The sequence below is a fragment of the Carettochelys insculpta genome, chromosome 19 (assembly GCF_033958435.1).
Source record: "Carettochelys insculpta isolate YL-2023 chromosome 19, ASM3395843v1, whole genome shotgun sequence".
Lineage (NCBI taxonomy): Eukaryota > Metazoa > Chordata > Testudines > Carettochelyidae > Carettochelys > Carettochelys insculpta.
Window position 1 is genome coordinate 509,382 of NC_134155.1, and position 23,213 is coordinate 532,594.

Below are 23,213 nucleotides of genomic sequence, written 5' to 3' on the forward strand. Positions count from 1 at the left end.
GCCACACTAAATTGCCAAACGTTGACTGCTGTGCATTTCCTCAGCTCTGTAGCATTCTGGGTAGTTCTGGTGGTGCAGTATGGGGGGAAAAGATTACATCACATACTCACAACCACTTGGAGGGCACCCTCGCACATTGCTTTCTACTGTAGAGGAATGAAGGCAATGCAAACAGCCATTTTTTCCAGAGTGAAAGAAGGAAAAGTAGGGAATGCCAGGCAAAGGAAAACCAGATAGGCTGGCTTCAGAAGTTGTACTGCACCAGACAGGCGAGTGTCACACTGCCCTGGTGTCTGTGTCATCTCAACTGGCCCTTCATCCACTTTCTCCCTGCCCCTTGAATCTGGAAACATCCTCCCTGAAACTATTATAGGAACAGAACAGTTTGAAGAAAGAGATTGAAGTCGAGGAAACTGCACACAATAAAAACTAAAGCCAACTCTCCCAGGCAGGGGAGAGAAGACAATTTGTGGTGCAGGATTTTTGGCTTCCCACTTCATTGCACAAATGTGTCCAACATAGGGGATGGAGCTCACCAATTTCCACATGCCAAAATGACTCTGTGCCCTGGGATCACCCAGCTGTCTGTCATCTCAGTTGGCCCTGGCCCTCCAGCCACTCCCTCTTACCCCTGACTTGAAAGCATCCCTATCTGGGCAGCGTGGTTTGGCTTCTACCTGATACGTCAACTTGTACTCCAGGCATGGGATTGCTATATCTTAAACCCCGCCCGCCCATTCCATAAGGGGTATTATGGGATTGGGGGTTATCGGTTGAAGGGCCAGTTGAAACAGTCCCTCCTCCCAACACCCCCAGCAACAGCAAGCTTCTGAAATCTTTGCTGCACTGAGAGACTTCCTGTGGGCAAGAGCAAGCCCCTGAAAATCTTCGCTATGGGAGGAGACATCCCCCCCGCACCCCGGTGACAGCAAGCACACGAAAATCTTGGTCACATTAGGAGACTGCCCCCTGAAAATCTTTCCTGCCTTTGGAGCCCTCACCGCACGCAAGCCAGGACACGGTGCTGTCTGGCAGCATGGTCTGCACTGCACTGCAGGCATGTCCTTTTAATGCCTCAGGGGCTAGCCATGTGATGTGATTGGGCATGGGAATGACCCTGACTGCATGTCGCTGGAGGGATGAGGGGACTGACCCTGTACAAATGTGAACCACAGAAGTTTCTTGGCCTCTCATACAAGCATGACCCCCACAGCCTAACCGCCACATGGTGTGGTGGGGCAGGGGCTAGTGCCAGCGCTGGAAAAAATTCTCAGCCTCTCCTGCTATATCCTGTACAGGGAAGAAGCCACCTCTCCATGTTGGGGGCTATTTTTAATAGGTAGGTAATAAAGACAGAAGTTTCTCAGCCTTCCATACAAGCGTGACCCCACAGCCTAGCCACCACAGGCTTCCTGGTGCAGAATTCAAATTCACAGTCTTCCTATTACCTAATTCCTGTGCACCTGGAGAACAGCAGAGATGGAAGCAGCCAGACTGGACAACCATAGGGCATTGTGAGATACATATGGGACACCTCTGGAAGCTAATAAAGTCAAGTTAGAGACATGGTATTTCCACACTAGCCTAAATTCGAACTTGATGCTCTGTCCAATTGCTTTAAATGGTGTTGCAATATTGACCTTAGCACTCCTTAAAATTGACCTAATGGTATTTACAGTGAAGACAGTGACACTGTAAAATCGACCTAACAGCCTTAAAATTGACTTTGTGTAGACATAGCCTAAGTAAATATATATATACCACCTGAAAAGTTACCCACAAATGAAAGGATTAACAAGAAAATAATGGCACAGATCATCATTCCACTCCAAGTCTGAGAACAAATAGTTTATTTTGTGCATTGATATTTCTTGCCTTTGACATTATTCAATCCTTAGGTATTGTGGGACAACAAATATTGTTCTAGACCAAGAATCATTTCCCTGTTCATGCATTTTTCATTTTACCTGCAAAGCTGTTTAAAAGGATAGAAGTTATTTTATCCTCTCCAGAGCTATTTCCTAGGATAAATAGCCTGCCGATCTGCAGAAATCCACTGATGTGGTGTGGATATCCACGGTTCATTTTTGTGGACGTGGAAGCAGATGTGGATATAAATTTTGTATCTAGAAGCCTGCATATTTGCGGATATCAACTTTCTATCAGCAGCTGTCAATATGGCTATCCACAGCTCATTTCTGTGGATAGAGATGCAGATGCAAATTTTGTATCCACACAGTACTTTAAGGATAAAAATAATTGCTTCATCACTTTTCCACTTGGGAAGTGTCCTATTCCCACAACCATGAAGCTGTATCAAATCTAGCCTTCCTGTCTATGGTTCTTAAGTATTCATATCTTTGCACCTGAAACAATTTTCTTTCTCAGACCGTCTTTAAAGAAATAATTTCAGTTATATACATAACACTTCTGGATTTCACTAGCAAACAGGAAAGTGCAAAAAGAAAAACAGAAAAGGAAAGCAAAAAGCCTAGAAGAGTATTAAGCATAAGGAAATACAAATAGGAAGAGGCGACTTGTAAAAGCATTGCTAGAATTGCATATCTGAGATAGATTTTGTTACCTAGTGTAGATTTTGTTACCTAGTGTAGATCTAGCCTGAGATTTCCTTTCTGACTTCAACGATTTTCTCCACTGGCATACAACCTAAAGAGAGGAGCCAAATTTCCCTCAACCAGATTTTCCTTCTTTTTCATCTGTTTTCTGGTTTCACAATATATATTATTCTGACATTTGGTTGTAATAGCCCTTGTAGGAGAAAGAAGGCAGGACTGTCACAATGAATGTAATTTTTTTCTTTTTTTTTAAATAGAGGCATCTGGACCGACAAAACCTACTGAGTTCTCACTGGCAAACTACCTTTTATTGCCTGTGTTGTCATACTAGATATCCTAAGCGTTTGATTGGACAAAACTGTAATTGACTGACTGGGGACAACTTTACTGCATTGTGTACTACATTCTAATTGCTAGGATTTGGACCTCTCCATGAAATGGCAAGGTCCAAGAATGTGGAAGGAGAGGGAGGATGAGTCCAGATATTTAGATACAATTTACTTTTTTTAAATCCTACTTTCCACAAAACACAATGAACATTATTCTTCTCCAAGACATATCTCCAGAGAATGAGAAGTTGAAGAATCAGAAAACAGGACATGAAGTGCTCTATGTTACCCTTACAGTGTGAACTCTTTAAAGCAATGTAATCACTCAGGGATGAATTCTTTCATGACCTTCATATACTTTATTCTGAAAATAATTGCTTCATTATATTCACATTCAGGTACAAAATCTCCCATCACAGGGATAGAAGAAGATGATTTGAAATATTCCTGGTACTCAAAGTTCTCTGTCTATGCCACCCCTGCCCCCCGCCCCCCCCGGAAAAAAGCCACCATAGGGTAATTTTTCTCTCAAAGAAAGGAAAACATAATTCAAGATTTCTTGAACTAGCCCTTCCACTGCAGCATATTAATTAAGGGCAAGTTCATCCAAGTGTCATTGCTGCAGGAGCAGAGAAGGAAATAATGGTAATACAGACAATAGTTCTTATCAGAGTGTATTTTTAGGGTACAGAACACACACAATACATCTCAGAAATATTTCCTGTTTACACACAGCTGTATTATCTATGTCCAGAGATACACTGTTTATCCTGAAGTCATCTGAGAATTCGAAATTTCCTACACTGATGTTAAATAAGGATAAGTTTATTAATGTTCTTTGGTAAACATCCTTCCTATTTGAATAGAAAACAAAGAGTACTCTGACAACACTGAGCCATGAAGAGTTGTCATCCTTATAGACAGAAGTAGTAAGTGACAATTTGCATTTAATGAAATACATTTATTTACTTTAAAATAGATGCAAGAGCAACCTTTTTTTTTTTTGCAGGGTGAATACAAAACATTCTTACCTCTTAAATCAGTGGCTTTCAAAATTTCCAGACTACTGTATCCCTTTCAGGAGCCTGATTTGTCTCGCATAGCCTTTTCGCCTCACTTTAAAACTACTTGTTTACAATATCAGAAAAAAAAATTATGAAAGTGTCACAGTGCTGTTACTGACAAATTGCTAACTTTCTCATTTTTATTATTATTACATAAGTCAATTGGAATATAAATATTGCACTCACATTTCAGCATATAACATATAGAGCAATATAAACAAATCATTGTGTGTGAAATTTTAGCTTGTGCTGACTTCACTAGTGCTTTAAACGTAGCCTGTTGTAAACCTATGAAAATATCTAGCTGAGCTAAGGAACCCACCTTGAAAACCTCTATCCCAGGTTGAGGACCACTGTCTTAAATCACAAAGTCAAACTAAATTGTTATAAAAACAGTTTTCTTCAATTGATCTGAAAATATATTTTTTAAATGGCTTACATATTTTTCCAAAAAACATGCCAAGAAACATGGCTGAAGTCAAAACCTTAAGTACACAACAAATGAGAGGAAACTCTAGCAGCGTGCTTTGGGCAAGGATCTAAGTAACAAAACCCTACCTCCTATTCCTCCTCTTTTGAGCAAAGCCACATCTACATGGGCATCTTCTGTCAACAAAACTAGCCTTTTGTTGACAAACCTTGCCGATCATCTATACAGTTGAAGTGCTCTGTCAAGAATTTGTCAGGAAAACAGCTGTTCAGTCGATACCATTATCACTGTTCCCAGTCAGGTATAATGCCTCTGTCTTCAGTGTTTTGTTAACACAATGCCCATCTAGACTTCTGTCAACAGAGGGCTTCCTGTTTCCTGGACAGCCATGTTTGCAGAGCTTCTCATCAGCCATTCTGTCAAGAGAGGGCAGGGCAGTCTGGCTGCTCTCTCTTGACAAAGTGGCTTGCTTTTTCAATCTGCTTTTGTGTGTAGATGCTATTTGTTGACAGAGATACTGCCAAGGTTTTTCTGTCAACAGAGACTGCCCATGTAGACGTAGCCCAAGTGTCCCAACATAATGAGATTAAAAATTACATACTTCAATTTGCCTTCTAGGGAGGATGTCATATTTTCAGCCTTTTCTCAGAAACCAAAAGGATGGAAACATTTTTAAATGAAAAAGCAAGCCAAGATTCTTCACGTTTCCATAACCCAAAGAGCTGGGAGAACCTCCAACACCTATCCCAAGGTTTGCAATAAAATAATTAAAGTTGCTGACACCTAAAAGAAAAGTTAAGCCTCATACTGCAAGACTCTCTGCCTGTCAAATAGGGCTCTCCCTTTGGTCTTCAAGTTTGGACTACTACAGATAGACACTTGATGAAACTACTTCTGAACCCAACCTCCTAGATAGGAGTGAGAACCCCTGGCCTGTGGTCTGGATCTGTACCATGGCTTGCCTTGATCTGGCTTCTGAGGCTCAGGACTGCCTTCCCCAGCATCTGGCCTCTGGCAGGGTCGAGAGTCCCAAGCTTCATAGGCTGGAACCAGGCAAGCCAGGGATGGATCTGGCCCATGGGCTCAGCCTGGGGGATTGGTAGGGAAGGAAACAGCTCCACACAGTGCCACTGCCACTTGCTGCTGGTCCCCCAGCAGCAGGGCTGCCTGGAGGCTTTATCCTGCTGCTCTGACTGGCCAGCATTCCAGCCATTCAGAGCAGCTGAGAGCGGTGCCTGAGAGTGGAGGGAGGGGGCACAGAGCCATGTGCATCACCAGGGTGCTGCACAGATAAGCTGCACTCCTATCACTGCGACCCTGCATCCCTAGACTGCTCCTGATCCCTCCCCTCCTGCCCAGATCCCCATTCCCACTTCTTCCTGACCCCTCTTTCCAGACTCTCCCCAAACCCTTCCAGACCATGCACTCCCAGCCCACTCCTGCACCCCTCCCACCCATAGCCCCCCAGTTCCCAGCCCATTACTTCACCCTCCCTCCTGCCCAGACCCCAAGCCCACTTCCTGGCAAACCCCCCCCATGCTGAAACCCTCATTTTTGGCCCCAACTCAGGGCCTAAAGAAGCCCACAAAATACACTACCCTGCCCACCCCCTCAGGCTCTGAGGCTGATGTGTGAGGGGAATATCTTTTTTTTTTCTTTTGCTGTTGGAGACCACATCAGTGAAGGCTTGTTTTTTTGCTTCTCACTTGTGTAACCTCTCCAATGATATTGCTGTGGGTTAGTGGCCCCCACTCAAAAACATTCCTCCCCTCTCATCCCTGCAGACATTCCACAATGCAATCACTGGCCTTTTGAGCGGGATGGGTCAATACCAACATAACTATGTGCTCCACTTGCTGCACTAGCTGGCAGTAAACAGCAGGATGAAGAATCAAGGTACAGTCTTCCCCTGCCTTACAAGGGTAATTTGTTCCTGAAAAACCCCTCTTAGGGTGAATTCTTGTAAGTAAAAACGTAATTACCACTAATTCAATGGGAAAAAATTTTATGCATTCCTGAGCCCCAAAATTTACACCCATTTATGCTAAAACAACACCAAATCCCATTAAAATGAACACAATTACTTCAATAGTTAACATTAGCTATCATAATACAACCTAACAAGGCATTTCCCTTCATTAATTACTCTATAATATGGCTGTTTACCTGATCTCATTAAGCTCTTCCTTAGCTATTATGCACCGTACACTTAAGACTACGCTCACAAACAAAACATACCTATGATACTCAATGTTTATGTAATTCAACATTTAATGCAAAAAAGAACAGAACAGTAACGACAAAAGAAATCAATGAAAACAATGCAAATGATATCACACTCAGTGACCAAGTTGACATCATGTGGAAAGGTGAGAAAATGAGGTGAGGGAGACTGCAAGGAGAGTCACTGCTGTTCGTTGGTTGGTGATGGTGGCATTGGCGTGAATGGAGTAGAAAATGAAGGCAAAGGTGAGGAGGACGAAGAGTAGCTGAGTTCTTCACACTCCATAATTTCTGGATCATCAACATCGTTTTCTTCTTTCTCTTCCATTGCAATGGGAGGACGAGAGATGCCAGAGGTTGAAAGTTGAGGCTCGGAAGCAGCAGAAGTAGTAGTAGTAGCAGCAGCAGCTGGATGAAAAAATGATAAAATACTTGTCTGCTTGCCTTCTCACACCTTTCTATCATACAGTTGTTTGTAACATTCAATCGACTACCTCATGAGAATTTTAGTTTTCCGACCTCTTTCAAAATTGCCATCGTTTTTGTCCATCAAAGCACAAGCACTATCGATAATGAGAAACAAACTGTGTAACTGTTTCATGGCAAATTCTTTTACTGGTTCTTCCTCTTTGTCGAATTTCCCTTCTTTCAAACATTCAGCCTCCTCCTTCAAATGCTCTTCTTCTCATTGAATTAGCTCATGATCCGTCAGGTCTTCAGAGTGAGATTCCAACACTTCTTGCACATCTTCAATGTCGACCTCGTCAAAACCTGCTTTCGCTGCCAGCTGTACAATGTCATCACAGATCTTCTTCACGGATTCAAAACCTTGAAAGTCGTGCACAGCCTCAGGAAGAAGTTTTTTCCAAACAGCATTCATAGTGTTTGCTGTCACTTTGTCCCAAGCAGTTGCTCTGTTTTCAATGGCCATTTTTATGTTGTAATTTTTCCATAATTCCCTGACTGTCATCCTGTCACTCTTGTCCAAACCATCAATGAGATACTTCATCACAAGCTGCATATAGTAAGGCTTAAATGCAGCAATGACACCTTGGTCCATCGGCTGTAGCAACAATGTTGTGTTAGCAGGCAAAAATACAACCTGAACATTGCTACCATAATCAACAATTGCTGCTGGATGGCTTGGAGCATTGTTGATGATTAAAAGTGCTTTCTTGTCTAGGTTATTTTCTTTGCAATATTTTTCAATGAAAGGACAAAAGTAACTCTGCACGTAGTCTAGAAACACTTGTTAGGTCACCCATGCACTTCTATTTGAATGCCAAATCACTGGAAGGCTTATCTTATTGATACCTTTCAAAGCCCGTTGATTTTCTGAATGGTACACGAGCAACAGTATGAGCTTTACGTCGCCCTCACCGTTGCCACTAAGCAACAACGTTAACCTGTCTTTAGAGGCTTTATGTCCTTTGGCTTGCTTTTCGTCTTTGGAGATGTAGGTACAAGACCTCATTCGCTTCCAAAACAAGCCAGTCTCGTCCATACTGAAAATCTGCTTCTTAGTGTAGCCGCCTTCTTGGATAATTTTCTTCAGCTTTTCAGGGAAAACATTGCCTGCTGCAAGATCGGCGGATGCTGCCTCGCCTGTAACTTTGAGGCTATGCAAGAGTCCCCTCTTCCTGAAGCGGTCGAACCATCCATTACTGCCTTTAAAGTTCAAATCCTTGGCCATCTCATCCTCCTCCTCAATTGTCTGTGCCTTCAATTGCTCGAACAATGATAGTACCTTTTCTCTTATGAGAAGAAAGCTAAGCATCATGTGGCGTTTCGCCCAATCCTTTATCCACTGCACAAGTTTCTCAAGTTTCTGCATAATGGGGTGCCTACTCAAAGACAATTGTTAAACTTGCACCACCAACAGTCTCAGAAGTTTTCAATATTTTTTCCTTTTGCATGTAGATAGTATGCACAGTAGACGAAGATAAATGGAGTGCCTGCATCACATCTTTGTTACACTGTCCTTCATCAATACGCTTTATCACACCCAATTTTACACTTAAAGGTATGGCTTTTCTGTCTTTTTTTGGCTTTTCTAGCTCCTTACTTAGCTTTTTTAGCACTTTCTTCATTTTAGGCGGCATGATGCACGAGATTATCACTGCTATAAACTAGCAAACCACGAGTACTCAGAGAACTCAATGCAACATGCGCCAACTATACAACTGCGAAGATGACCTCATGGTGGCTCTCATCTCGTGGCACTCAGCTGCTCACGAGGCATGCAAATTCCAAATCGGTCCTCATAAATGCAAAGAAATGCCTTGTAAGCCGAAGTAGGGATATTAAATAAAACTCCTCGTAAAGTCAAATTCTCATAACCCGAATGGGTGTATCTCGGGGTATGACTGCACTGATTACTGCATATACAAAGCCTTAAACCCAGATGTCTCTAGTCACTGGGGTGGGGCAAAACCAGGGATTTGGAGAGACTGCTGGGTACAGGGTCTGAGCTGGAAGGGGAGAGAAGAGGGGGGAGCCCTGAGCCTAAGGGGGCCAAGTCAAGGAAAGTTGTGGGCTGCATCCAGCCCATGGGCCAGAGATTCTCTACCCCTGGTTTAGACCAATATCCTCCACCTGATTTCAAATTCCTTGCAATAGTTCCAGGTCATCGGCATCTGCTCCCAGCTAACATTCTGCCAACATCACCTGCCTAAAAGAACCAGGTTTCAAAGATCATCAGGCCAGAAGAGACTAGTGTGATCACTTGACTTCCTGCATTACACCAGCCAAAGGTCTTTCCTTAATTAATTCCTGTTTCAACCAAAGCACACGTTCTAAATTAAAATTTCGTGCAAAATTTTGGGGACGCACATCCAATCAAGAAAATGCTTAAAAAACCTGCACCTGGGACCACAGAGATTGCTATGTGACCTTGTGGAACATAAAATACAAATGTTTTATCTTTTGCCATTATTGATCAAGTACAGTGAAACACACCAAAACGTTTTCTGGTAAAGAAGGATCTTTGAAAGGATAAAACCACACAACTGTATGTACTGCTAGCTACCATTGTCAAAGCTGTAAGAGGGGCTGGAATGAAGGGGTAACCATGGAGTCTCACAAAGGGAAAAGAAATGTGTGGGCGTAGGGGGAGGTTGCTTGACAAAGAGGTGTGCATATATATAAAGAGGTCAACCCCAGCTCTGCTCACTCTGCAGCATTTTTAAAGATTTTAACATCTCTGTCTGGTCCTCCATTAATTTTATCATCTGCTCAGTCACATTTGTAGAAAAAGCTTGATTCTCCATTTTGTCTGGACTTTTGGCATCCCAGAGCTCCTACCACGAGACTGCTTCATGCTGAGGCGGCAAACAGAAAAGGTAATTTTAAATTATTGGGACATGCAAGGGGGGAAGGGCAGATTGTCACTTACCTGGGGATTGTGGAACACTTCCTGGAGGCCAAGCAAAAATCACATGTAGTGTCTACACTGGATGTTTGTTAACAATAAAGGGAGGGAAAAAGAAAAAAAGTCTTATAAGGGTGGAAGCTTTTTGTTGCCAAAACTATGCATTTTTTGTGACAAAAGTTGGATTGCAGTATGTACGCTCTTGTGATTTGGTTGCCAAAAGACAGTTTTTGGTGACAAAGCTTTGTAGCGGAGACAAGGCTTAAGACTTCTATTTCACTGATTTGTAAAGTTATGGGAGGGCATTAAACAGCTGTGCAACATACTGAAGCAACTCATGATGCTATTTAAAGAAAAGTTTCCAAAAAACTATTCTATATCCTTAAAGAATTCAGAAAATTAAACAAATTTCCAGATGTACTGTCAAATGTATTCCTAATATAATCAGGGAAAAGTCCAATCAGCTAAATCAGTGCTCTGCAACTGGTGTGCCACAGTGGCTTTTAGTGTGCCTCAGAGGCATACACAGGGAGTACCATACACTGCTCTGTGTGTGTGCCCCACTGCTTGGTGGGAGAAGTGCATGTCAGCAGTGGTGGTGCTGGGGAGTTGCTGGCATCAAGTTAGAGTGGCAGAGGGTGGCGGGGGGCTGAGTTAGAGTTAGGGGCTAGGGGGTGCCTGGTTCTGGAGGAGGGGAGGGGGATTGGGTTTGGGGGTGCTGGGGTACCTGGCTCTGGGGCAGGGCATTGAGTTAGAGCAGGAGGCTGTGGCTGGGTCTGGGGGAGGGTGAGGGCACAGAGTTAGAGTGGCGCAGGCTGTGGGTGCCTGGCTCTGGGGGAGGGCACTGAGTTATATCTATTGAATGTGCTGTGAAATTATAATGAGTGCTTATGTGTGCCATGAGGTGATACAGACTGCTGAGCTAACTGAGCTAAATGTACCTGTCCATTGGTCATGCAGGGCTGAATTTGGACATACTTACCAGCTATATAGAATATATACTTTTTTGCTGAACTATCAGAGACCTTCTTGCTGAGTGGACTTATACAGCACCTCAAAATGCTATGAAACTAATCACACTTGTGTGTGTAAAAAAACCTTTCCCCTAACTCAGAGTTTCTGACAGAAGAACGCTTTACTGAACAAATGTGAAAATGACAGTAGTTTTCTTCTGTCTACAACCTGCACTCTGGAATTCAATCTTTTTCTCAGCAGTCACTTGATAATGAGTAGGACATCTTCATGTCACCCTCAAATTTGAGAATCTGTTGATGGCTGATCAGCCTGATTCTGGAGCAGCAGGTCTTATCACAGAAGGGGCAGGTGCTGGTAGCTGTTGAAGGGGGCGCATGGATTTGAAATTCAATACTACTCAAGTGACATCCCCCCACACCAGACAAAAGCCTATGGCCTTTACACTATATATCCAGCATTACAAAATTTCAGATCATTTTTGTATTTGGACACTCTTATAGCTGAAGGGATTTCTGGCCCTTTAAGATCCAGTTCAAAGGGAAAGACATTAAATACAGAACTCGTTCAAAAGGAGAGAATTTTATTTCAGGATGAATCCAATTTCTCCAAAGGACAATTACATTACACACTGGCAGAGATGGAAAAAGTACTCAAAAAGTAAGTTACCTGAGTAAAAGTGCAGCTGATTTCACATCTGGATACTTGAGTATAATTGTGATGTGGTATGTATGTGCCCTATTGATAACTTGTACTTAAGTACACACCTCCCTAAGCAGCTGTACCTTTACTCAAGTAACTTGTTGGGTAGTTTTTTCCACCCCTCCACACTGGCCCTTGTTTGGAATGATTCAGTCCCTTAAAGTATATTACTACGCTGCTACAGCCTAATCTCTTAAAATACAAGTAACAACCCACATACCAAAAAAGATTATCAAAGGTTTGTGTAAAAAATCATTACAATACATGTGAGAATGCCACACAAACCTCCCAAAAAATCAGTCATTTGTTTAAAATACAAGAAGTCATTAATACACTTCATGGATTCTTTATTACCAAGACTTATTTCAGACTGATAAATGCAGTGAATTAACAGCAAATGGATTTAAAAGTCCTTTTCAATTATTATACACGTAAACTAGTATTTAAGAAAAAATAAATTCCATTAAGAAGCTGCATGATACTGATAATAAATTATTCTTTAAAAATACTTTATGGATCAACAGACAAAATTTAGAATTTGCTACTACATGCATAACACCTAACAAAGGAATCTAAAGAGGTTAAACAAAACTCCTCACCAAGCCTCCAGCACATTCAATTCTGATGCAGTTAGTGGATCAAAATATTATTGGAAAAGCCCACAGAAGATGTAATTTCTATCAGTCCTATGACATGAAGCCTTATATTTATAAGAAGTACCTTCCCCCTCCAATAACTGACCAAAGGATAGCCCTCATGTGATATTAAGGAGCAGAGGTATTGGGAGCCATGTAAACTTATCAGCATCCAGCTCCTGAAATACCTGCAAAGGTGCTCACAAATGGAGCAAAAATTGGATTTTGGTCTACCATAGTCACCAGCTGTGGTCTGGAATTTGAAGAACCCAGTTCCCTGTTCTTTTGTATTTTCCCCATGAATCTCCTTTTGGGAAACATGAAAACAGATTTATACAAGCAATTTCAAATTCAGAAAAAAGAGCTTAATAATACAGTTAGTTCCACGTCTAAACTAGCAAACTTACAGCAGCACAGCTGTACCAATGCAGCAGCACTGCTGTAAGATAACTCATGTGGCTGCTGTATGCCAATGGGAGAGAGCTCTCTCACCAACATAATAAAGCCATCTCCATGAGCAGCAGTAACAATGCCAGTGGGAGATGCTCTCCTGCCAACAGAGCACTGCCTATACTGGTGCTTCTGTCACAATTTGTGCCACGCAGGGGAGTGCTTATAAAAATGTATATATATATTTATATACTTAAATAATAACAGCAGAAGTGGTAATGTAGACAAGACCTAAGATAGCTAGCCAAGGCTTCAAGACTCCTTCCTGTTTCCTCATCCATTCTCCAAAATATACACAACGTCTTTTGGTTCTACATCTCCTTTTCCTGATCTGAGTTTTGTATTTCCACTAGTTCCATTATTGACAATACACTGAGAGATAACTAACCTCAATTACTCCTCACAAGCTTGTATGGTGCTGAAGTTGGTTTGCAGGGAGTTGGCACCAAGGAGTTACAAGTTCCCTTTCCTGGCACTGCAATCAAAGGTCTATGGAGCTTTTTGAATGGCCTACAAAAGTTTCATATGACCTACACACCGTTGCCTCTCCGGCAAATCAACTGCAATAAGATGACAAACCATCTATTTTTCTAAGCTTCTTTTAATACAATTTAAGAGGAGGGTTTCGCATGATGTGACTATTCAGCTTTTAGCCAATATGTGCTCCATGAGCCACAATCCGAAAACTATGTTAATGTTGTTAGACAATAGGATTTATAAACATTTTATTTCTGGAGCCACATGATATTGGATTGACTCCAAGTTTCCCACTAGTACAAAAAGGTCGTTCTTGTCCATGAACATGAGGGTAATAAGCAAATTCCTCTATGGCTACATCTACACGTGCCCCAAACTTCGAAATGGCCATGCAAATGGCCATTTCGAAGTTTACTAATGAAGCGCTGAAATGCATATTCAGCGCTTCATTAGCATGCGGGCGGCAGCGGCGCTTCGAAATTGACACGCCTTGCTGCCGCGCAGCGCGTCCAGACGGGGCTCCTTTTCGAAAGGACGCCACCTACATCGAAGTCCCCTCATTTGAGCTCATGGGAATAAGGGGACTTCGAAGTAGGCGGGGCCCTTTCAAAAAGGAGCCCCGTCGGGATGCGCCGCGCAGCGGCAAGGCGCATCAATTTCCAAATGCCGCTGCTGCCCGCATGCTAATGAAGCGCTGAATATGCATTTCAGCGCTTCATTAGTAAACTTCGAAATGGCCATTTGCATGGCCATTTCGAAGTTTGGGGCACGTGTAGACACGGCCTATGAGTTTCATTACCAATGAAAGAGGCATCAGAAATCATATAAAAATTTGGTTTGCAGGATATGTGCTTATCCTTAACATTCCAAGTAGGAAAATACTTCAGAAAGATTACTGAAATATGGGTCAGAAAATAAAAGGGGTCAAAAGTCAAAGGAAAATTCATGTGACCCAAATATCTTGTTTTGATATTATTTCTGTTGTCCCATTGTTGATTGCTTCCAAAGATATCATTAACTAACATGCATTAATGAAATTTCAAAAATACTTTAAAGTAAGATCAATAAATGCGTATCTAATAAATAAAACTGTTTTTAAAATAATTTCACTTAAATTCTGAAATACTAAAAAAAAAAAAATCAATCAACTGCATGGTTAGTAAAATGTCTCCTACAAAAAACAGGAATGCAGCACGCCTTGAAGCTGCTGCAGAATGCAACTATGTCACACTAAGTCACTGAAATAAAGATTTTCACTATGATCTCATGTTGGTCAGCACTGATGAGGAGCTGTTATTACAGCCGTATTTCAGTGCAGGACCACCAGAGAGTTATCGCCTATGGTGACAAGAGAAACAGTCATTTCCACACAAATAATTTTCTACTGAGTTTTTAAGGTCTATGATCTAAACAGCCCTACCTGTCAGACCCTCCTAACTGCCTGATTCCATCTCCTACAGAGGAAGGCCTATAATCACTAAGACATCTGAATAAATTTTGCTAAGCTTTGACTTCAGAACTCATTATGTGGCTCCAGACTGTGAGGTTTCTCTATCCCATTGATGTTTTCCTGTGCCGGCTCCTTCTCTGCAGATTTCCTGCTTGGCTGAATCTAAAAGAAAAGGAAAATATTTTTAAAAGTTTACATTTGATACACATTTAGGAACATTGTTACTCCACTAGTGAATACACAATTAAACAAATCAGCTGTTCCGCACAGATTTCTCAGAATTGACAAGTAAAACATACAGCTTCCATTTATTGATGACTGTTTCATTGAAGTGACTATTTGCAAGTGTATGAAAAATCTAACTTGCACCAAGGCTCTAACTGCATATTAAAAAAAAAAAAAAGCATGCCAAACAATATTGTTTAGTTTGCCAGTCCTGTTAAGTATGCTGTGCCCACACACAACTGACAACCGCACTGCAAAAGCAGACTGTGTTGGCTGGAACCCACAGGAAATCCTTAGCTCACATACAGCTGAAATGCTGCAGTTTGCCATGTTTTCTTCCTGATATGGGCAGGCAGCCATAAATAAAATAAATATAAATGAAGTATATGGAGACACATATCTCACAGAACTGGAAGGGATCTTAGGAAGTTGAGTCCAGTCTCTGTACTGTGGGCAGGACCAAGCACCATCCCTGACAGATTTTTTTTTTTAAATCTATTTGACCTAGTCCCCTAAAATGACCTCCTCAAGGACTGAACTCTCAACCCCAGGTTTAGCAGGCCCATGCTGAAACCATTGAGCTATCCCATCTCACCTAACATTGCAAGTTCCTGAATTCAGGCAGTCCTTTTCTCTACAGCCTTGCATGAATACAAGACCTGTATTAACATCTAATCTGCAAACATGTTCCACAGGTATCTTCGGATTTGCAGGGCTCTACTCTTCACTGCACCTCACAATGTAGTATTTTGAGTTTGAAAAATTCGCAAAAGCTCCTCTTTCCAACAGTAGTGCTGACACCGATGTTTCAAGCATTCTAGAGTGCACTGGCACGGCCCTAGCCACTAAACAGATTATGGATGGATATGACAGAATAATTCTGGCAAAGAATTCTGATGTAAGGACAAGCAAGAAACAGCCATTTCATGTAGACTATGCACTTGCAACACATTCCTCCAATAAGAAGGGTACTCACGTTGTGCAGTAACAGAGGTCCTTTGAGATGGGTGACCCTGTAGGTGCTCCACTTAAGGTGTTTATGGTGCCCCATGCCTACAGTTGGAAGTTTTTAAAGCAGCAGTGCTCTGGTGCAGCACACGTGCAATACATATCTCATGCGTCTGTCACCTACTACCAACCATGCACCATGAACCATCCCTCAGTTCCTTCTCCGGCCTGGGTAGGGATGCATCCAAAGCAGACAGAAGAGAGAACTGCAAAGCACCCACAGGTACGCTCATCTTGAAGAGCCTCAGTTACTGCACAAGGTGAGTAACCCTCTCTTCTTCTTTAAGGAGTGTCTCTGTGGGGCTCTACTTAAGATGACTTTGGAGCAATAGTGTTTTGTTGGAGGCGAGGCTCATGTCATATTGCCTGTAATGCTCAGAATAAAATACACTGGCGAAATCTAGTGGCCTGCACTGTGTACAGGTCTAAAGCATAGGGCTTGGTAAATGTATGACAGATGTCCAGATAGCTGTTTTAGATGTCCTCCAGCAGGACATTCTTAAGGAAAGTACATGATGCCGCTTGTGCTCTTGTGAAGTGCGAGTGAATGACACTTGGGGTTGACAGTTTGGTTCATAGCAAATTTTTATGCATTGAAAGATCCATTTAGATAGCCTTTGTTTGGGCACCATTTACCCTTTTGATCTCTCTGTAGTGGAGATGAAGAGTTGTGGCAATTGTCTGAAAATCTTTGTCCTTTGCACGTAGAAAGGCAAGGGCTCTTACAGATGTCAAGGGTAGGAAACATCATCTGTCTGGAGTCTGAGTATGGCTTCTGCTAAAAACAGGTAAGTAGATTTGCTGGTTCATGTAGAAAGGAGAGATTACCTTTCGTAAGAATTTGGGATGCAGCCTAAGGATTACTTTGCTTTTTTGGAAAATCATAAATGGCAGGTCTGCCATGAGGGCTGCTGATCCTCTAACTCTTCTGGCTGACATAACAGCTGTGAGAAAGGATACCTTAATGGACAGATGTATTAGTGAGCCTGTGGCCAGAGGTTCAAATAGTTTTCTTGTGAGCGTATGCAGTCCCTTATTTAGGTCCCATGTCAGTGTGGGTTGCTTTATTATTTAACACTGATAATTTTTTTCATGATAGTGAGAGTGAACACTGAATGTCCTGTGTGGGCTCCCCAACCCTGTAGCAATGAGTTTGTTGTGATTGTTAACGTAGGTATTTGTCCTGCAAAGGGAATATCCTGGCAGATATTGTGAGGGTGTGGTCAGCAGTATAGGGATGGTTCAGCTCTCCACGGCATACTGAGTTTTTTGTGAATAAGACTGACTGTGGGGTTTGTAAATGGAATTAAGCCATGTCTGGAGGACTCTGATATGGAACCTTGTGTAATTCACCATGAAGCTGATGGTTGCCATGTGGCATAGGAGTCATAATCATTGTTTCACCATGACTTTAGGGCTCTGCTAGATTATATTTATGAGTGTAGTGATGCACTGATGTCTCTCTGGAGGAAGCAATGCTCTGGCCTGAACGGCCCCTATGAAGCTCAGTTTTTCGGTGGGGGTGAGAGGAGACTTGAGGAAGTTGATCTGGATATACTGTAAAGCAAGTATCAGAGAGCTAGCTGTGTTAGTCTGTATCTTCGAGAACAACAAGAAGTCCTGTGGCACCTTATGCATCTGATGAAGTGTGTCTCTGCCCACGAAAGCTTATGTTCCAAAATATCTGTTAGTTTATAAGGTGCCACAGGACTTCTTGTTGTTCTATTATAAAGCAGTCATTCAGATAGGGAAAGATTTTAGCTCCCTTTTGCATAGGTAGGTGGCTACTGCCACAAAAACTGTTGCCATGGTCCCAGGGATCTTTGCAAGTCCAAATGAGAGGACTCGGTATGGAAAGTGTCGATGCTTGATCTTGAATCAGAGGAATCTCCTGTGTGCCAAATATACTGACACATGGAAGTAGGCATCCTGTAGGTTGAGGGATGACATCCAATCTCCTTTGCTTAGGAATGGGATTATTGTTGCCAGTGTGTCCATCTTTAAGTGTTTGTTGTACAGATATTTGTTTAGATCTCATAGATCTAGTATGGGTCTCCAACCTCCAGTTTTCTTCTGAGTGAGAAAGTATCTTGAATAGAACTCTTTTCCTCTGTGTTGTACTGCTACCTCTACTATTACACTTAGATGGAGAAGGTGCTGGGAGAGGTGTCAAATCCTCAGCTAAAGTTTCAAAAGCACTGATTGGATATTGAGGGCTGAGATGAGGATATACCTTGGGACTGGTGTCTTCGTGGCTGCCTTTGTCTTCTTTGGTGCTCACAGGGCCTCTTAACCTGGGCATAAGGAGAAGATCTAAATTTTTGGCCGTAAAATCTGTTTTGTTTTTTATTGGGTTGTGGTATATACATCCCTAAGGAATTTAAACTGCCTCTCAAGTCTTTTAGTGTGTGAAGTAATGTATCCGTTGATTCTGCAAAAACCTTTCTACCCTCAAATGTAAAGTCCTATACTCTGGTCTGTATCTATTGAGGAAATCCTAAGAGATGTAGCCAGGAGGCAGGGCACATTACAACTACCATGGCAAGAGATGTAGTCCCCATGTCCGCAGAGTCCAGCTAGGTTTGGAGGACTGTATGAGTGATGAGAGAACCCTCAGCGAGTGATTCCTTGAACTGCTCCCTTGTATCCTCAGGCAATTTATCAACAGAGGATGTTAAACTCTCAAATGTGGGGAATTTGTATTTGGAGAGAAAAAGAAAAGTGGAATAATTCACAATTCTGAACTGGAGGGAGGCAGAAGAGTATGTCTTCCTCCCAAATAAATCCAGTCTCTTCCATTCTTTGTCACAGGGGGTGGACTTGAATTGGGTCTGTTTGCCCCTGTGATGTACAGTGTCCACAAACCAGTGAATTAGTTGTGGGGTGGGGAAACAAAAATCCTGTGCCTTTCGCCAGGGCATAGCACTTCTTGTCTGCTCTCTTTGATGTTGGGGGGACAGTGTTAGGTGTCTCCCATATTATTTTTGCTGGGTCCAAGATACCACTATCTATTTATGAGGCTATCCTGTTGACTGGTGAGGCTTGGAGGATGTTGGTGAACGTGCTGTCATAGAAGGGTACAAATGTTCAGGAAGGAGAAAAGAGAAGGAGTGGCACCGTATGTAAGAGAGCAGTACAACTGCTCAGAGCTCTAGCATATGGAGAGAGAAAAGCCAGCTGAGAGTCTTTGGGTTAAGCTTAGAGGTAGAAGCAACAGAAGTGATGTTGTGGTTGGTGTCTGCTATAGATGACCAGATCAGGTAGTTGAGCATTTCTTCAGACAACTAAGAGAAGCTTCCATATCACAGGCCCTGGTTCTCATCGGAGACTTTAATCACCCTGACATTTGTTGGAAGATCAATACAGTAGTACACAGACAATCCACAAAGTTTTTGGAGAATGCTGGGGATAACTTCTTGGTGTATATGCCAAAGGAACTGACATGGGGCCGTGCACAGCTTGACTTGCTGCTCACAGACAGAGAAGAACTAGTAGGAGAAATAATAGTGGGTGGCAACCTGGGCTGCAATAATCATGATTTCAGGATCCTGAGAAAAGGAAGGAAGATGAACAGTAAAATAGAAACCCTTGATTTCAGAAGGGCAGACTTCAACTCCCTCAGAAAACTGATGGGCAGGATCCCCAAGGAAGCTAATATGAAGGGGAAAGGAGTTCAGAACTGGCAGTATTTTAAAGAAGCCTTATTGAAGGCACAGGAACAAACCATTCTGATGCACAGTAAGAATAGCAAATATGGTAGGCAATCAGCTTGATTTACCAGGGAAGTAAAAAAGAATGCATATAAGAAATGGAAACTTGGACAGATGATTAAGGAGAATATAAATATATTGTTGGAGAACACAATTGGAAATGCAGCCAGCAAGGGATGTGAAGGATAACAAGAAGGGTTTTTACTCACGTTAACAATAAGAGTGTGATCAGGGAGAGTATGGGGCCATTACTGGATGAGGGAGGTAATCTGGTGAGAGATGATGTGGCAAAAGCTGACATACACAATGCTTTTTTTTGCATCAGTCTTCAGAAACAAGATCAGCTCCCATACTACTGCATTTGGCAATACAGTATGGGAAGGAACTGGGCAGCCCTCAGAGGGGAAAGAATAGGTTAAGGGCTATTTAGAAAAGCTAGACGCACACAAATTCATGGGTCCAGATTTAATGCATCTAAGGCTATTGATGGAATTGGCAAATGTCATTGAAGAACCTTTGGCCATTATTTCTGAAAACTCAGAAAAGGCAAATATAGTGCCCATCTTTAAAAAAGGAAAGAAGTACAATCCAGGGAACTATTTTACTGGGAAAATCATGGAGGGGATCCTTAATGACTCCATTTTGAAGCACTTGGAAGAGGGGAAAGTAATAAGAGATGTCTATATGGATTCACCAAGAGCAAGTCACGCCCGACCAATCTGATTAGCTTCTATGATGAGCTTTATGGACATGGGGAAGTCAATGGATGTGATATTCCTTGACTTCAGCAAAATTTTTCATACAGTTTCCCACAATATTCTTGCCCACAAGTTAAGGAAGTATGGATTGGATAAATGGACTGTAAGATGGATAGAAAACTGGCTAGATGGTTGAGCCCAACGGGTAGTGATCAATGGCTCAATGTCTGGTTGGCAGTCAGTTCCAAGTTGAGTGCCCCAGGGATCAGTTCTGGGGCCAGTATGGTTCCATATCTTTATTAATGACCTGGATGAGGGAATGGATTGCACCCTCAGCTAATCTGCAGATGACACTAAGCTTGCGGGACAGGTATATACATTGGAGGGTAGGGATAGGGTTCAAAGTGACCTACATAAACAGGAGGATTGGGCCAAAAGTAATCTGATGAAGTTCAGCAAGGAGATGTGTAGAGTCCTGCACTTGGGCAGGAAGGATCCCAAGCACTGTTACATGCTGGGGACTGACTGGTTAAGCAGCAGTACAGCAGAAAATGACCTGGGGATTACAGTGGATGAGAGGCTGGATATGAGTCAATAGTGTGCTTTTGTAATCAAGAAGGCTAATGGCATATTGGGTTGCATTTGGAGGAGCATTTCCAGCAGATCTAGAGAAGTTATTATTCCACTCTGTTTGGCATTGGTGAAGCCACATCTGGAGTATTGTGTCACTACAGAAAGGATGTGGATCCATTCGAGAGGGTTCAGCGGAGGGCAATGAAAATGATTAGGGGTCTGGAGCACATGACCTATGATGAGAGACGGAGGAATTTGGTATTATTTAGTTTGCAAAAGAGAAGAGTGAGGGGCGATTTGATAGCAGCCTCCAACTTCCAGAAGGGGGGCTCTAATGAGGATGGAGACAGGCTGTTCTTAGTAGTGATTGATGGCAGAACAAGGAGCAATGGTCTTGAGTTACGGAGGGTGAGGTGTAGGTTGGATTTTGGAAAAACTATTTCACCAGTACAGTGGTGAAGCACTAAAATGCTTTACCTAGGGAGGTGGTGGAATCTGCATCCCTAGATGTTTTTAAGTCCTGGCTTGACAAAGTCATGGCTGGGATGATTTAGTTGGGTTGATCCTGCTTTAGGCAGGGGACTGAACTTGATGACCTCCTGAGGTCCCTTCCAGCCCTTGGATTGTATAATTCTATGATTGTTTTGGGGCTTCAGCAGTTCAGCCAATGATATTTCTAGTGAATCTGCCAGCCTTTTGCACAGATTCTGGAAGGATCTAAAATTGTCAGCCACAATGGGATGGAAGGGCATTAATGTCTCCTCTGGTGAGAGCAAGGATATCCTCATTGGAACCACAGTGTCCTGCTTCTGGGAATCGTCTACCCTCTCTTCCTCCTGCTCCTCACACTGGGAGTGAATGAGAGAGGGAGCTTGTGCAGGCTTAGGCTTCCGTGCAGTTTGTGCCCATGGGTCCAGAAAAGCTATGTGATGGGCATGGGCATAGGGGGCATCCAGGGAAATGGCTGCCACTGCAGTGGTGGTTGTTTGGGTAAGGAGTGTCTGGGTAACTGAGGCATGGCTTACATCTTGTCCTCACCAGATGAGAAGTATGGCTCAGAGCTGGCAGGCACGGAGACAAGGTTTGTATAATAGAATCATAGAATACTAGGACTGGAAGGGACCTCAAGAGGCCATAAAGTCCAGCCCCTGCCCCAATGGCAGGACCAAGTATTATCTAAACCACCCCTAACAGACAGCTATCTAACCTGTTCTTAAATATCTCCAGCGAGGGAGATTCCACAACCTCCCTTGGCAATTTATTCCACTGTTTGATTACCATGAGTTAGGAACTTTTTCCTAATATCCAGCCTAAATCTCCCTTGCTGCAGTTTAAGTCCATTGCCTCTTGTTCTATCCTCAGAGCCCAAGAAGAACAAGTTTTCTCCCTCCTCTTTATGACACCCTTTTAGATTCCTGAAAACTGCTATCGGGTCTCCCCTCAATCTTCTCTTTTTCAAACTAAACAAGCCCAATTCTTTCAGCCTTTCTTCATAGGTCACATTCTCTAGACCTTTAATCATTCTTGTCGCTCTTTTCTGGACTCTCTCAAATTTCTACACATCTTTCTTGAACTGCGGTGCCCAGAGCTGGACACAATACTCCAGCTGAGGCCTAACCAGCGCAGAGTAGAGCAGAAGAATGACTTCTAGAGTCTTGTTCACAACACACCTGTTAATGCATCCCAGAATCATGTTTGCTTTTTTTGCAACAGCATCACACTGTTGACTCATATTTAGCTTGTGGTCCACTATAACCCCTAGATCCCTTTCTGCCGTAGTCATTCCTTGACAGTCTCTCCCCATTCTGTATGTGTGAAACTGATTGTTCCTTCCCAAGTGGAGCATTTTGCATTTGTCCTTATTAAACTTCATCCTGTTTACATCAGACCATTTCTCCAATTTCTCCAGATCATTTTGAATTACGACCCTATCCTCCAAAGCAGTTGCAACCCCTCCCAGCTTGGTCTCATCTGCAAACTTAATAAGCATATCGATCTGCTATGAGTGGGAACAGGTACCTAAGAGGTGGTGTTCCCACTACTGAGGTGGCAGCCAGGTCTGCATGCATTGTTAGCAGCTGTGGTACTGCAAACACTGGTACCGGGGTGCATACTGCGAACGACAGGGCAGCGCTGATGAGGCATGCAAAGTGGATGTTGACAGCACCACAGTAGTTGTGGGAGGCATCAGTACTGGGGGTTTCGGTGCCTTCAGTGCCAATGATGGGGCATGTTTCTTTGGCCTTGTACCTGTCACAGGAGGAAGCTAAGCACTTGCCCTATGCAGTCAGGACCTCAGTGCCTTCGATGGTCCCGAAGTC

The 23,213-nt window shown here is 42.7% G+C and overlaps 1 protein-coding gene and 1 long non-coding RNA gene across 10 annotated transcripts in view; one reads left to right on the plus strand and one right to left on the minus strand.

Moving 5' to 3' along the window:
• LOC142022968 (uncharacterized) overlaps positions 1-23,213 on the plus strand; it is a 58,713-nt gene that overhangs the window by 17,223 nt on the left and 18,277 nt on the right. Inside the window, exons 2-4 of one of the 4 annotated variants that reach the window (XR_012648090.1) lie at positions 5,018-5,150; positions 6,184-6,295; positions 9,861-9,963. This is a non-coding gene — a long non-coding RNA (uncharacterized LOC142022968). Of the gene's footprint in view, positions 1-3,431; positions 5,151-6,183; positions 6,296-9,860; positions 9,964-23,213 lie in introns of those variants that run through there. The other 3 variants (XR_012648088.1, XR_012648089.1, XR_012648091.1) reach the window with 3 other exon arrangements.
• Positions 13,958-23,213, minus strand: part of INPP5K (inositol polyphosphate-5-phosphatase K) — a 75,758-nt gene continuing 66,502 nt past the window's right edge. For all 6 annotated transcript variants that reach the window (XM_075013379.1, XM_075013380.1, XM_075013376.1 and 3 more), the window contains one exon: positions 13,958-14,840. In XM_075013379.1, the coding sequence (XP_074869480.1) occupies positions 14,742-14,840 (99 nt within the window). In that variant the 3' untranslated portion in view covers positions 13,958-14,741. The remainder of the gene's footprint in view (positions 14,841-23,213) is intronic.